The sequence below is a fragment of the Neoarius graeffei genome, chromosome 25 (assembly GCF_027579695.1).
Source record: "Neoarius graeffei isolate fNeoGra1 chromosome 25, fNeoGra1.pri, whole genome shotgun sequence".
NCBI classification, from domain to species: Eukaryota; Metazoa; Chordata; class Actinopteri; order Siluriformes; family Ariidae; genus Neoarius; species Neoarius graeffei.
The window spans coordinates 50,223,697-50,240,467 of record NC_083593.1 but is presented as its reverse complement, the minus strand read 5'-3'; the positions used below and the strand labels follow the sequence as shown (position 1 = coordinate 50,240,467).

At 42.4% G+C, this 16,771-nt stretch overlaps 1 protein-coding gene across 2 annotated transcripts in view; it reads left to right on the top strand.

The window, feature by feature from the left end:
• dhx29 (DEAH (Asp-Glu-Ala-His) box polypeptide 29) overlaps nt 1-16,771 on the top strand; it is an 85,844-nt gene that overhangs the window by 46,083 nt on the left and 22,990 nt on the right. For both annotated transcript variants that reach the window (XM_060908907.1, XM_060908908.1), the window contains 4 exons: nt 3,357-3,432; nt 4,047-4,271; nt 7,012-7,148; nt 14,226-14,316. In XM_060908907.1, the coding sequence (XP_060764890.1) occupies nt 3,357-3,432; nt 4,047-4,271; nt 7,012-7,148; nt 14,226-14,316 (529 nt within the window). The remainder of the gene's footprint in view (nt 1-3,356; nt 3,433-4,046; nt 4,272-7,011; nt 7,149-14,225; nt 14,317-16,771) is intronic.

Here is a 16,771-nt window from a genome sequence, read left to right as displayed (position 1 = left end):
AGCACATGACTCAGCAGTGTCTACTGGATTGTTCCCCTTACAACACACTAATGGGCTGCTTCATCTCATCTCATTATCTCTAGCCGCTTTATCCTGTTCTACAGGGTCGCAGGCGAGCTGGAGCCTATCCCAGCTGACTACGGGCGAAAGGCGGGGTACACCCTGGACAAGTCGCCAGGTCATCACAGGGCTGACACATAGACACAGACAACCATTCACACTCACATTCACACCTACGCTCAATTTAGAGTCACCAGTTAACCTAACCTGCATGTCTTTGGACTGTGGGGGAAACCGGAGCACCCGGAGGAAACCCATGCGGACACGGGGAGAACATGCAAACTCCGCACAGAAAGGCCCTCGCCGGCCACGGGGCTCGAACCCGGACCTTCTTGCTGTGAGGCGACAGCGCTAACCACTACACCACCATGCCGCCGGGTCGCTTCATGTTTTTAAGAATTTGGTGGATCAAATTAAAGTCAAGCAAAGCCCTGAAAATAAACCTTCTTTGCTGATCACTGCAAGTGCCCTGATGTGCCCGTCGCACATTTTAATTAAAAATAAAACTATTTATCCATTTTGAAAGTTACGATATTGCTAAAAATAGGCTGACCTGGACGCAACCGTTTGCACTGAAATTGGATATCCGCCTGTGACGTTACCTTCATGACACAGAGCTATCAAATAAAGGCTTCTCATTCAAAAAAAAATATCCCCAGGCGCCACTGCTCTCCCTCTCTTGCTCTCTCTCTCTCGCTCTGTGTGCGCGTGCGCATGTTTTCACTGCTTCAGATGGACTGAATACAGAGAAAGAACTTCACCGCACTGTAATGTATCTGTGACAAATAAAGACTTCTAATTCTAAAAATCTAATCAGTAATTTTCTGTAACCGTCTGATTTTTTTACTGGCAACAAAATCGGCGAATCAACAGACTTGACGTTTATGAAGTATAAACCTCACTCCGCTAAATAACGCATACGCAGTACTGACACAGATGCTCGTAAACAACCCCGTTGCCATAGCAACGCGATTCTTGTCATCTAAAAAGATAGCTTTTTCCCAGTGAATAAAAAGAAACCAAATCACGTCACATTAAAAAAAGTGATTGTGTTCACTGTTTCAATGATCGGGCTTAATTTTACACCCAAACGCTTGACACTTGGACATTTTTAGGGTTGTTTAGAACAAATTCCACTAGCCTCAGTAAGTCGCGTAGTGCGTATGTGACGTCACGATTTGTACTCGGAGTACGATATCCGAACCTCGGAGAGAGTACGATGTCAGCACCCAGGGACATTGTTTGTCTCATCTCATCTCATTATCTCTAGCCGCTTTATCCTTCTACAGGGTCGCAGGCAAGCTGGAGCCTATCCCAGCTGACTACGGGCGAAAGGCGGGGTACACCCTGGACAAGTCGCCAGGTCATCACAGGGCTGACACATAGACACAGACAACCATTCACACTCACATTCACACCTACGGTCAATTTAGAGTCACCAGTTAACCTAACCTGCATGTCTTTGGACGGTGGGGGAAACCGGAGCACCCGGAGGAAACCCACGCGGACACGGGGAGAACATGCAAACTCCACACAGAAAGGCCCTCGCCGGCCACGGGGCTCGAACCCAGGACCTTCTTGCTGTGAGGCGACAGCGCTAACCACTACACCACCGTGCCGCCCGGACATTGTTTGTTTTTCTTTTAAAATAAAATCTGTACACAGTATACAGGTTCTGATCTGAACACTCGAACTTGTCTTGTGTGGATATTGTCTGTCAGGATGAAGGAGTTTACTTTTGGGTTTTGTTAATCTTTTAAACCATTTATTATTTGAATTCAGCTTAGTGTCATAAGTCTTGCTTTTCGGTAATGCGTTTTTACTGTGTTTTGTGTGATCTACAGTTTTCCGAAACAGATTTCTTGCACATAATTATAATCAGGCCCATTATTTGTATTATTTTAATTGTTGAATTATTTCATCAATTAGTATTGCATTTGTAGGTATGTATAATTATAGCGTAATGCTTGTTTTACACTACTGTTCAAAAGTTTGGGGTCACTTTGAAATGTCCTTATTTTTGAAAGAAAAGCACTGTTCTTTTCAATGAAGATCACTTTAAACTAATCAGAAATCCACTCTATACATTGCTAATGTGGTAAATGTCTGGTTTTTGGTGCAATATCTACATAGGTGTATAGAGGCCCATTTCCAGCAACTATCACTCCATAGTCTGGCTAACGCAACTTCAAAGCTCTGCGAGGATTTGGTCTGGCAAAGATATTAAGCCCAACCGTTTCCCAAAGCGCGTGGTTGACCCGCCTCCCTGAAATGCCTCAGTTTGCTACTGGTCGAAGCCAGAAAAGGCTGTGACGAAGCTTAAACCAATCACATCACTCTTTCCTCTGACGTATGTGACGCGACGGAAACCGCTTGAGTAACAGGAAGAAGATAAATACCTCCAGGGCTGCTCTTTGCTCCGTTTTCAATGAGAACTTCCCGTTGAATGCTTTCAATACAGCATCTACCGCTGTGTCAAAGGCTTGCCGCTGCTCCATGTTCGTAATGTTTCTAGTGAATGAAGCGATTCCGGCATAGATTCTGTAAACAATCTATGGCTTCCGGTCGCAGTTCTACTACGTCACTGCCTTGAACACGCCTCTACCCAGGGCCGTTGGAGATGCTCAAAGTTGATTGGCTCCCGATTTTTCGGGAGCTTGGAAGAGCTGAAGATAGCTTGCCTTGCCAGACTAAGTTCGCAACAGGCCTTCGTGTTGCGTCACACTTAGGATGGGCGGGCCCAGGCTAATCCCTCCAGTGTTCTAATGGTACAATGTGTTTGCTCATTGCCTCAGAAGGCTAATGGATGATTAGAAAACCCTTGTACAATCATGTTAGCGCAGCTGAAAACAGTTGAGCTCTTTAGAGAAGCTATAAAACTGACCTTCCTTTGAGCAGATTGAGTTTCTGGAGCATCACATTTGTGGGGTCGATTAAATGCTCAAAATGGCCAGAAAAATGTCTTGACTATATTTTCTATTCATTTTACAACTTATGGTGGTAAATAAAAGTGTGACTTTTCATGGAAAACACAAAATTGTCTGGGTGACCCTAAACTTTTGAACGGTAGTGTACATGTATGGTTTTTTTTAGTAAATTTATTGCTGTTGAATTCTTTATTATTAATTACATATCATTTTAATTAGATCGTGGACATGTACTTGATCTAATTATGATCAGAGGTGCTTCATAATTGGTATATTACTCAGAAGACTCCAGAAGATATGATTAAAATAATAATAATAATAATAATAATAATGAAAATAAATGAAACAGTAGTGTTTCCCTCTGTGCAGGTTTAACAGTTTTATCGATTACGCAAAACCAGAGATCCTCAGAGTGCCACTAGAGGAGCTCTGCCTTCACATCATGGTAACACACACTTTCACACGCTCTCGTTTTGTCTCCGTTATAAGTGTGGAGGACAGTTAGTCATACTGCTTTGCTTTCACATGCGTCACATGACACTTTGCTGTCACGTTTTAGTTCTAAGCAGGAAATCTCTCCTATATATATACGCCTACACACACATTTGTATAAACAAACTGATTGTTAGTTAACCTTTACGTTAAATCGCATCTAAGAACTTCTTCTTATTATTTTGTATTTGACATTTTATGATTATTGTTCATGGTTTTATGATTTATGACTTGATTATCTGACCTGAACTCCTGTTAAAATCATTCTTGTGTAGTGAATTGGCTTTTAAGGAAAAAGGATGTGGCTGAGTAGCGCCGGGGGCGGAGCTTACTCAAAGCAAGCACAAATGTTGAAATGAAGAAACTGGCCAAATCGATATTATGAACTACAGTCCCGTGATTCATTTGTTATGTTGTATATGTTACACCTTATAAGCTACGTGATGCGATGTTTACTTGACATTTATAGACTTCTTTAAGGACACAACACTCATTACTTTCACACCTAATATACGATGACGCACTCTCACCTCTCAGTTGTCTATTTGTGTGTGTGTGTGTGTTTAGAAGTGTGAGTACGGCTCACCAGAGGACTTCCTGTCTTGTGCCCTGGATGCGCCCCCTCAGCAGGCTGTGTGTAATGCCGTGGCCATGTTGAGAAAGATCGGCGCATGTCAGAGGGAGAGTTACAAACTCACACCGCTCGGCCTTCACCTCGCCTCGCTGCCTGTCAACGCCAAGATCGGCAAGATGCTCATCTTCGGCGCCATCCTGGGCTGTCTGGATCCGGTTGTGAGTTCAGCATCAGGGGTTTAAAGCGAGACGGCCTTTCGATTTCATAAAATCAGTGAAATTTAGTTCCCTCTGAAATGTGGTCATCATGATATATGTTTATTTCTGTAATATCTCACAAAATATCAGGCCATTCTGTGGCTGGGAAGTTATTTAATTTGATGGGATTAAAGCAAATATGCATGAAATGGCTCGCTTTGTGCAGTCAAGCAGACAGAGAAAGTCCGTGTGTGTGTGTTGCGCAGGTTTACCTTTGAGCGTGCACTGACGGTTCCATCATTCTGTCGCTAAACGAACAGCTGATCACACCGACGTGCTCGCTGAGCGCCGATATTTATTACAACCCCGATTCCAAAAAAGTTGGGACAAAGTACAAATTGTACATAAAAACGGAATGCAATGATGTGGAAGTTTCAAAATTCCATATTTTATTCAGAATAGAACATAGATGACATATCAAATGTTTAAACTGAGAAAATGTATCATTTAAAGAGAAAAATTAGGTGATTTTAAATTTCATGACAACAACACATCTCAAAAAAGTTGGGACAAGGCCATGTTTCCCACTGTGAGACATCCCCTTTTCTCTTTACAACAGTCTGTAAACGTCTGGGGACTGAGGAGACAAGTTGCTCAAGTTTAGGGATAGGAATGTTAACCCATTCTTGTCTAATGTAGGATTCTAGTTGCTCAACTGTCTTGGGTCTTTTTTGTCGTATCTTCCGTTTTATGATGCACCAAATGTTTTCTATGGGTGAAAGATCTGGACTGCAGGCTGGCCAGTTCAGTACCCGGACCCTTCTTCTACGCAGCCATGATGCTGTAATTGATGCAGTATGTGGTTTGGCATTGTCATGTTGGAAAATGCAAGGTCTTCCCTGAAAGAGACGTCGTCTGGATGGGAGCATATGTTGCTCTAGAACCTGGATATACCTTTCAGCATTGATGGTGTCTTTCCAGATGTGTAAGCTGCCCATGCCACACGCACTAATGCGACCCCATACCATCAGAGATGCAGGCTTCTGAACCGAGCGCTGATAACAACTTGGGTCGTCCTTCTCCTCTTTAGTCCGAATGACACGGCGTCCCTGATTTCCATAAAGAACTTCACATTTTGATTCGTCTGACCACAGAACAGTTTTCCACTTTGCCACAGTCCATTTTAAATGAGCCTTGGCCCAGAGAAGACGTCTGCGCTTCTGGATCATGTTTAGATACGGCTTCTTCTTTGAACTATAGAGTTTTAGCTGGCAACGGCGGATGGCACGGTGAATTGTGTTCACAGATAATGTTCTCTGGAAATATTCCTGAGCCCATTTTGTGATTTCCAATACAGAAGCATGCCTGTATGCGATGCAGTGGCGTCTAAGGGCCCGAAGATCACGGGCACCCAGTATGGTTTTCCGGCCTTGACCCTTACGTGCAGAGATTCTTCCAGATTCTCTGAATCTTTTGATGATATTATGCACTGTAGATGATGATATGTTCAAACTCTTTGCAATTTTACACTGTCGAACTCCTTTCTGATATTGCTCCACTATTTGTCGGCGCAGAATTAGGGGGATTGGTGATCCTCTTCCCATCTTTACTTCTGAGAGCCGCTGCCACTCCAAGATGCTCTTTTTATACCCAGTCATGTTAATGACCTATTGCCAATTGAGCGAATGAGTTGCAATTTGGTCCTCCAGCTGTTCCTTTTTTGTACCTTTAACTTTTCCAGCCTCTTATTGCCCCTGTCCCAACTTTTTTGAGATGTGTTGCTGTCATGAAATTTCAAATGAGCCAATATTTGGCATGAAATTTCAAAATGTCTCACTTTCGACATTTGATATGTTGTCTATGTTCTATTGTGAATACAATATCAGTTTTTGAGATTTGTAAATTATTGCATTCCATTTTTATTTACAATTTGTACTTTGTCCCAACTCTTTTGGAATCAGGGTTGTAGTTTGGTCCTGCGTTTCCTTTCCTTCCTATAGAACATAAAGTCTTTTCTTCTCGCTTTCTTTCCGTTACTGTAGTCGCTCTTTCACGTTTCATTCGCACACTCATGTCCTCCATTTTTCTCTCCTGTTTCAAATTTGTATCCCACAATGCCTTGCGCGAACGGTTAAAGCCCACCACGTCATGCATGACGTCGTATCTTGTATCGGGTCATGGTGAAGCAGGAAAAAATAGCGGAGAATTTAGGGCCATGTGGAGAGAAATTCATTAATTGTTCTGTTACAAAAAAAACCTAATCAAATTTGAAGTCCCTGATTCGAATTCGGTAGCTTTCGGTCCACGAAACAAAAATAATTGGGTGTCGAGGAAAATTCTTTTTATGACCTAAACTTGAAAAATCTGAAAGGCAGTCTAGCTTTAAGATTGGAAAATGTGAAATATACGTTCATGTCTCCGTATGAAGTCTATCTGAAGATCTTGTTCACACATCGTTTCATTTTTAAATTTGTACAGCCTGTTTTATCGACACAGTACTGTAGACTCCATGATCATCTCTCAGATCACTCTACGGTACACTGTCTGTAGTTGTTGGTTGCCATGGTTTCACTTGGTTGGTAGTTACAAGATCATTTCGCGTCACTTGCCCCGCCCGTTTTTTTCAACCAGCACACACTGAAAATAACGTGCCAGGTATGGAAAGATACCAAAGGAAGATGGTGAAATTTGGATCTCTTTTGTATGCAGTGCGTTACACAGCCATTTGGATTTTTAAGCATCTTTCTTTTTGGACTTACAGGCCACCATAGCAGCTGCCATGTCAGAGAAGTCACCCTTCTCCACTCCCATGAACAGGAAGGAGGAGGCCAACCTGGCCAGAGACGCTTTAGCAACAGCCAACTCTGATCACCTGACCATCTATAACGCCTACCAAGGGTGAGTTCATGAACCAAGTCACCAACAGCACGCAGGGTTCTGTAGTGGCTCCTGGATTATGCTCTGCTCCTTCATTTACATGATCTAGACATGGTGCCGATAAACCTCCATTACAGTAGGCGTATCAGACGCTCGCTGGCCGTGCTGTGAAAATTGTTCATGCAGACGCTCATCTAACGGGGTGTTCACACGGCACATATTTGCATCGATGCTGCACCGATGTATTTTGTTGCGATATATCTTACACCGGTGTAAAATTTGTAGAGCGTTCACACGTCACAAACCTGCTTACTAGAGAGAAGCGTGTTAGCACCGTTGCAGCCCCACTTGCATTCATACGGCAGTTTTTGCGACCGTGCTATACGATAGTAATAATGCGGAAATGAAATACGCGCATGCGTGAAAATGTACTTCCTTTTCCCGGTTGTCATGGCATCACCAAGCGCCGGGAAAACAACGTGGATGAAGACACCAGTGTTGCCAGATACTGCTGACGTTTTCCAGCCCAAAATATGTTCAAATCCGCGAAAATGCACTTAAAACCGCCCAATCTGGCAACACTGGAAGACACGCAGTTCTGTTGTTGTTGATATTCGCCATTTTGGAAGCGCAAAATACCAGGATGCAAATTATGCAATGCCGGTATGTAATCAACTCTCCTCACGCGTAGCGAGTCTACCCCTGTAGCATTCAGACGTCCCATTTTATATCGGTGCTGCCCCGCAAACTAGCATTTACTCCGGAGTAAATTTCTTAAACCACCTCCTGAGCAGGGTTAGATTTGCACCGGTTTAAGCAGCTTTCAGGGGCGACACCGGTATAACTTTGTACCGTGTGAACGCTCTACCGGGGCAGCCCCGGTGCTACACCGGAGTAAAGGTTGCTGTGTGAACACCCCTTAAGTTTCCAAATCTGTCATTGCTTAACTCTTGAATATTTTCAATCGTGAATACTGTCATTAAAAAGCTTATAATCTCTGCTTTCGAAAGAAATGTATCTGGTTAAGATCTGTTCAGGACTTTGGGAGGAACGGCAAGTTGAAGTCGGTACAACAGAGTAAAAACTCTGCTCACGTGACGTCAGGAAACTGCCAGTGCTTTTCTTTTTGAGTCACGGGAAAGCGGTCAGGCTCTCTCTCTCTCTCTCTCTCTCTCTCTCTCTCTCTCCTGATCGGTTTCTGACTGGATTACTCGTCAATATCAATCAGATAACTTTTATAGGGATGTTCTCTCGCTCTCACTGTTTCTGATGAAGTATTCAGCAAAATTTTCCGTCTGCTAGTTTTGACGTTATGCTTCACAGGAGACTTTTTGAAATGAGTTTTCGTAGCTTTACCTACTTATTTTTTCAAATCAAACTGATTCATGTCAATAAATAACTATTTTAGAATAGAACTGGAGTTGTTTTGATGAAAAATATTGAGATCTTAGTGGTCGGAGTGAGATTTGAAAAAAACAGAAGTCAGAAACGCGAGTGTCACTTTCAGTTCAGTTAACGTGAAGTGTTTTATTGGATGTGGATCAGACAGTTTTTTCAAGGTTCGCTTTGAAAGCTGTGAATATTAATCGAAATAATCATTTATATTCTTTTATGTAAACACTAGTAGGCTTGACTTAGAAATACAAAGGCCTACAGAGCACAAAGAGGGTATTAGAAATAATCTTTTATTACTTTTTTTATTTTGATAGAGAATGGTAGATGTGAGACATTCAGTGCTTATTTATGCATATTTTATAATTAACATTGATTTCTACTTCTTTGTGATGTATAAATGAGAGTTAAGATCAGCTTTAGGCGGCACGGCGGTGTAGTGGTTAGCGCTGTCGCCTCACAGCAAGAAGGTCTGGGTTCGAGCCCCGTGGCCGGCGACGGCCTTTCTGTATGGAGTTTGCATGTTCTCTCCGTGTCCGCGTGGGTTTCCTCCGGGTGCTCCGGTTTCCCCCACAGTCCAAAGACATGCAGGTTAGGTTAACTGGTGACTCTAAATTGACCGTAGGTGTGAATGTGAGTGTGAATGGTTGTCTGTGTCTATGTGTCAGCCCTGTGATGACCTGGCGACTTGTCTAGGGTGTACCCCGCCTTTCGCCCGTAGTCAGCTGGGATAGGCTCCAGCTTGCCTGCGGCCCTGTAGAACAGGATAAAGCGGCTAGAGATACTGAGATGAGAAGATCAGCTTTATATTGCACAAATAAAACCATTAGGTGAAACTTTGGCGAAGAGGGTGTACCGATTTAACGTTTTTACTGAATTAGCATAATTAATACCAGTCAAATACTAATTTGCATAATTTGTTTTCACTAATTTTTTTAAACTTTGTATTCAGTATCAGGGCTTTGAACCGGTTCAAGGAACGAAAACCGGGAACTTTTTCTATTTCACATGGAACAGAAACGAAACCAGAAACTTTATTATTTTTTATGTTCCGGAACAGAAACGCTTATTAAAAATAATGGTAACCGGTTAATACCGGTTTTTATTTCGTTCCTCAAAGTTTCTGTAGCCTACAAATAGTCATTCTTCTCCTGCGCAAGTTTCTATGACCCGCTGGGGTTCACTTCCTGTGTGACGTTCGCTGATTGAATGGAGAGAGCGGGAAGGTGGACTACTATCATGTCTCCATTATTGAGTGTCTGAGCAAAGGAGAGCCTGAACGATGCAACCTCCCTATTGGCTGTTTGTAAAAATGTATCAGTTGTTGCCCCTCCCACGGGAATCATCGCGGGCTCGAGAGACGAGACCTGACGAGTTAGTTCGTTGGTAGCAGAACAAAATGTCTGGACACAAATCGGGTTTTCAGAAAAGGAAAGAAAATAAACGGAGGGTCGAAAATACAAAACGAGTTTTAAGGTAGGACAAACGGTTAGTTTTCTGAGGCAGCCCGCCGTGGCTGCAGGCTTTCAGTTGCGTCATTGAATGGTTACTTTTCTGAGGCAGCCCGATTTATTATAGCCCATTTAGTTAAAATAGTTTATATAAAATGTTTATAGTTATAGTTATGTGATGGTTGTCCTGATTTAGACTGGTTTTTTTTGAGGGGGGGGGGGGGGGTTGCGCGATGTTGCACCCGGGTCCAGATTAGGGCAGAACCGGCCCTGGCTACATTTCAGGTGTAGTTTGTTTTATGAATGTATGCACTTGCATAGATGTGTACTTCCAATATGGCGCCTAACAAAATCTCGCGGCGCGGTGACGTCATGCGGTAGCCCTCTATAGGGCCTGACTAGCCTTTGGTAACACACTAAACGAATTCTCTTTCATTTTTGGCACTTTTTCTGTTTGTGTAGATGGGAAGACATACTGAGAATCCAAATCACCAACATTTGAAATAATAATTGTTTTGAATTATTTCTTGTCTTATTTAATGAAGGTTGTAATAGAATTAGCCTACATTTGGCTTAAGCTGGATGAGACAGAGACATAATTTTATAGCCATTTGTTAAACAGCTGACAGGGAACGTAATTAACCGTTCCGGGAACGAAATTTTTTTTGTTCTAACCGGTTCGGGAACGTCTATTTAATGGTGGAACCCAAAACCGGAAACGTTAAAATTCCGTTTCTGTTCGGAACGAACCAATAGGAAAAAAATTCCGGTTCAAAGCCCTGTTCAGTATACAACCATCTCTGTGCCTGCAAATTTCCATGGAAATATTTTGAAAAAATATAAAAAGTTATTAAGGAAAAACTTTTGATCTCATTGGTTAACGAGGCCCATTTTGGACCATGTGATCCTCATACAGAATATTACGGCAGTTTTCTAAAAATTAAGCCGTTTTTTCAGTCTTTGATTTGTAATATCTCAAAAACGGATAAACATATTTTAATTCTGAAAAAAGTATGTTGTTCGGCATTCAATTGTGAATTCAATGAGAGCACTTTCAAGCAATTTGGATTGAATTTGAATTTTCATCTGATGTGCCTAATTACATCCCTACATTAGCCGTGTAGCTTCAGAACTAAAGAAAGTAATTTGTTGTAGAACACACTGGCTTGCTTTATTTATCTCATCTCATCTCATTATCTCTAGCCGCTTTATCCTGTCCTACAGGGTCGCAGGCAAGCTGGAGCCTATCCCAGCTGACTACGGGTGAAAGGCGGGGTACACCCTGGACAAGTCGCCAGGTCATCACAGGGCTGACACATAGACACAGACAACCATTCACACTCACATTCACACCTACGGTCAATTTAGAGTCACCAGTTAACCTAACCTGCATGTCTTTGGACTGTGGGGGAAACCGGAGCACCCGGAGGAAACCCACGCGGACACTTACATTCTCACGTTTCTCTCCAAGACGTCTCCCTATTTGGCCGATATGAGCCTATTCCCCGAGTGAGTTGGTACGGTGGCTCGACCCCGTAGAAAACTTAAAGTTCGGATGAAAGTTAGTTGAATAGGTTACTGACTTGTAGGCCTACATGTTGCCTGCCTGACGCGTGCTTCTGCCCAACTTGCACGACAGATTACTTGTTGAAAAGGCCCCTTGGATTAGATTGGCCGCGAGCAGACTGAAATGCATGTTAGAACGCTCTCACCTTTTTTGTAAAGCGTCTTCCAGATCCGAATGGGTAAGGGCAAGTGAAATGGTATAAGGTCTTTAATAAAACTCAGTGTGTGCTTTGACGCATGCATTCGGCAATTTAGGTCGTTTAACAGAAGCAGCAGTCCAACCTTGGAAACCCGCAGTCCTCAATGTCACCACACACGCTGGCTTTCGTTGGGTATACCCAAAGGGGTATTCCTCATTCGATGACGTAAGTGATATCCCACACACCCATGTCAAACGTAATTGGCTAAGACATCTGTCAAAAGTTACGGAGTTGCATTCCTCAAGAAATATTACGGTAGACCAAGATTATAACATTGAAATGGCATGTTTATTATCACGTAACAAAATGTTGTAAACAGTATTATAGAAATAATTTCATTCATTCATTCATTCATATTGTTTCGGTAGAAAACTATGCAATGCAAAATCATTTAAACACCAGAAAACCAGAAAAGTGCTGGGCCTCAAGATTCTAGATAGAACGTTCGGACGCTTTTTTTTTTTTAGACCCCGGCGAGTATTCGGAACCGGCCTTTATTTGTCACAACACACGCGTACACCCGGCCGTTAAAGGGAACTCGGCGGTTAATTGGAACTCGGCTATTATTTGGTATTTTACGGTACACTGTAAATCAAACAAACTGTGTTGCGTCAGTTATTTGAGTACGATCGTACAGATGACTGTAAATGATAAACTGTGCCGCAAACTAATAAGAAGCAAAGGTAGAATGTGGGATGATATTATCCTGTGTGTCTTAAAGGTCTGATGACACGAACATGACTCTATGCAATTTCTTAAATAAACTATACAACATGGCAAACATGTTAGATTTCTGTTATAATTACGTGAAAAAAAGCTGTTGTTATGCAAATATTCAACTTTTAATTGCACAGCGCAAGAAAACTGGGTCCGTGGCTCGCGGCCATGCTGTGACGTCAGCGGAAGAACACGCCGCGGTTCACTGGCTGTTCTACTCAATGGAAATGGCGCATGAAAACGCCGGTGAACTCTCTAGTGCTAGCTCTTCCTCTGAACAAAAGAACAACCAAATACTGGTACTTTAAGCACTGATCATGATGGCATGATTTTATCTGATTTTAAATAAATGAGATTGATAATAATGTGAATGTTCACAACTAGTACATACAAACTCTGCAGCTTCTGATTCAGCAGCTGCGTCATACTCCGCAAAAACATCAGCAAGAACCTACAATATAAATGGAAATGCAATACACGAAGCTCAAATGACTTTTGGAAAGTGTAATTTCTAAATTTTTTCTACATATTCTTGAAGTCGGTCATCGGGGTACTTGCTACCGTTCCCTAACAACGCATGGCAAAGGGTAAAGTGTAATGTTGCTACGAGTACTTGCTAAAGCCTCCGGTGGAAGATCCTCGATGTGCTGATAAGACATACAGTTCTATATAACACACAAGTGTCACGATAATCACAAAACAGATGCAAATTGTTAAAATACCTAATTTTTAAGCAATCATGTGTTGATCTCTTCCGAATAGAATCTATGATAGCCTACCCTCTTTACTCTTTGCCTCTCGTTGCTAGGCGGCAATTACATGAAAGCCGCAAGCTTTCACAAGCAAATACGGTATATGACTGATATCACGCCGACTTTATGATTACATTTATGATTATCATGAACGTGTACCCTATGATGTGTACTCTATGAGCGCTCTGGAGCGAGTGACTTCCAAGATGGCCGCACAGACCGCAGTGTTACTATTTTTAGCATCATGTCGGAGCACTCTATAGCTCTACGTACCTTTATCTTATGTCGTTTCTCAACACGTTCTGACAGGAGGACTGTCTTTGGAGGAGTCGGCTTGTCCCAGGCAACTGCTGGATCCGGCAGAGCTACTAGTAGACCCCGTCCGGAATACTGTAGGCACTGCTGATGGTAGTAACACACGTTTGTGCTGAACTGCACACCCAAGAGATTCTTTTAAGCTGGGAAGGGTGTCAAAACAATCCAAATCGAAGTGTTCAGAGCACAGGACGGATGTTGGTGAGGGCTCCCACTTGTCACAAGTGCGCCTGACTTGCTTCACCCACTTCGCATGCAGCTCGGGATCTCTGGGAAACCTGAATAAACTTACCCCATCCTTGTGGGTTTTGGAGCAAAAGCCGGCAACAGAACGCGAAGGCATAATATATATAAATAATAATAATGTATAATAATGTCTAATAAAAATACTAATAATGATAAACTGAACACCTGCCGCATCAACAACAAACTGGTAAGTTAGGAGGGAGGTTCTTTCGCTGACGTCATATAGCTCCTCCTCCTCATTCGTCTCCTGGGTGCTGCAGCCCCGTCAAATTTGCCCAAATAGCCGCGTTTTTTATCATAACTTGTAAAATAGGCGCCTTCGTGAATTAATATATGGATCATCGGGAATTACTTTTTATGTTATAAAACATCGCCAAAGATGTCAAAAACGTGTCATCAGACCTTTAAGCATAGACATGTATCTCATGGTGTTTACAGGGATTTGTTGTTTGCCAACAGGTGGAAGAAAGTGAGTCGTGATGGTCTGCGTGCTGAAATGTCCTACTGCAGGAAACACTTCCTGAACCGAACCGCTCTCATCACCATCGAGGTAAAAAAACAAAACACACTCTCGCAACACAATACAGGTCCTGATACAAGCCTCAGAATAGGAAGGAAAATGCTACTTAAAGAATAAAACACATGCAGGGCATGCAGTAAATCAAGTTATAGAACAGTCATCAACAGAGGTGGACAAAGTACCCAACTTCATTACTTAAGTCAAAGCACAGATCCCGTTGGTCAAATGTTACTCCGATACAAGTGAAAGTTCTCCAGCCAAATTTTTACTTAAGGTACTGAAGTACTTGCTTTTAAAACTACTTAAGTATTAAAAGTACATTTTCTGTCAATGCATTGTTGTATTATTGCCACAGCGCTTACAAAACCATTACCAAAGACAAAAATGTGAATTCACAAAATGAACGAACGCATGCTGTGGAATCACGGTGGTTTAACGTTAAGCTAGCTCAGGGGTCGGGAACCTTTTTGGCTGACTGAGCCATAAATGCCCATTTTTAAAAAATAAAATTTCCGTGAGAGCCATACCATTAAAAAAATGAATACAATTAAATGTAGGCCTATGTATTTTTAAAAAGACCAAACAATTTTAGAGTGTACGAATGTATTATTTTTAATTACGTTTTTATATTGAAGCCAAGAAGGGGAAAAAAACCACTTCTCACCATTAATTACTAGCTTGGACTTTCCTCTGTAGCTCTTCGCATGCCTTCTTTCTGCTGTCCCCAGCTGGATATTTGGTTGCAAATGCAGCATGTCGTGTCTCAAAGTGGCGCTTGATATTCGAGCGTTTCATTGAAGCAATTTTGTCATTGCATATTAGACACGAAGCCGAGCCTCCTCTCTCCACAAATGCGAATTCTTCTGTCCACTCATTTTGAAATGTTCGGTAATCGTCATCCTTTTTTCTCTTCGCCATCTTCTTTGTTAGTTGTGCATGCAACAGGTAGCTAGCTGGAATTTTAAATAAAGCGGATGTAATTTTACCTCACACGACCCCGTAGGCACCTTATTGTCCAATAAAAATCGCGTTTTTTTTTAATGTCTGACGTGTCGCCTGCTGGGATTGGCTGATCTGACGCACCCGTGAACTTCAGCGGTGAAAAAAACCCCAGATGGAATGGATTGCAAATACGTGATCATATTTTATATTTTGAAAGCTAATTTAACATTTAGATTTCAGGAAGTCATTTTTTAAACTTTGATAATATATGCCTAACAAAATTATTTTTGACCAACTGTTAACAAATGTCAGATTTGTCCGCGAGCCAGATGCAGTCACCAAAAGAGCCACATCTGGCTCGCGAGCCATAGGTTCCCGACCCCTGAGCTAGCTAGTCAGTGAAACTCCACCTGACGTTCTAGCAAACTCTTTTCAAACTCGAAATCATATTGGGTAGCTACAGTGGGGCAAAAAAGTATTTAGTCAGCCACCAATTGTGCAAGTTCTCCCACTTAAAAAGATGAGAGAAGCCTGTAATTTTCATCATAGGTACACTTCAACTATGAGAGACAAAATGAGGAAAAAAAAAATCCAGGAAATCACATTGTCTGATTTTTAAAGAATTTATTTGCAAATTATGGTGGAAAATAAGTATTTGGTCAATAACAAAAGTTCTTCTCAATACTTTGTTATATACCATTTGTTGGCAATGACAGAGGTCAAACGTTTTCTGTAAGTCTTCACAAGGTTTTCACACACTGTTGCTGGTATTTTGGCCCATTCCTCCATGCAGATCTCCTCTAGAGCAGTGATGTTTTGGGGCTGTCGCTGGGCAACACAGACTTTCAACTCTCTCCAAAGATTTTCTATGGGGTTGAGATCTGGAGACTGGCTAGGCCACTCCAGGACCTTGAAATGCTTCTTACGAAGCCACTCCTTCGTTGCCCGGGCGGTGTGTTTGGGATCATTGTCATGCTGAAAGACCCAGCCACGTTTCATCTTCAATGCCCTTGCTGATGGAAGGAGGTTTTCACTCAAAATCTCACGATACATGGCCCCATTCATTCTTTCCTTTACACGGATCAGTCGTCCTGGTCCCTTTGCAGAAAAACAGCCCCAAAGCATGATGTTTCCACCCCCATGCTTCACAGTAGGTCTGGTGTTCTTTGGATGCAACTCAGCATTCTTTCTCCTCTAAACACGACAAGTTGAGTTTTTACCAAAAAGTTCTATTTTGGTTTCATCTGACCATATGACATTCTCCCAATCCTCTTCTGGATCATCCAAATGCTCTCTAGCAAACTTCAGACGGGCCTGGACATGTACTGGCTTAAGCAGGGGGACACGTCTGGCACTGCAGGATTTGAGTCCCTGGCGGCGTAGTGTGTTACTGATGGTAGCCTTTGTTACTTTGGTCCCAGCTCTCTGCAGGTCATTCACTAGGTCCCCCCGTGTGGTTCTGGGAATTTTGCTCACCGTTCTTGTGATCATTTTGACCCCACGGGGTGAGATCTTGCGTGGAGCCCCAGATCGAGGGAGATTA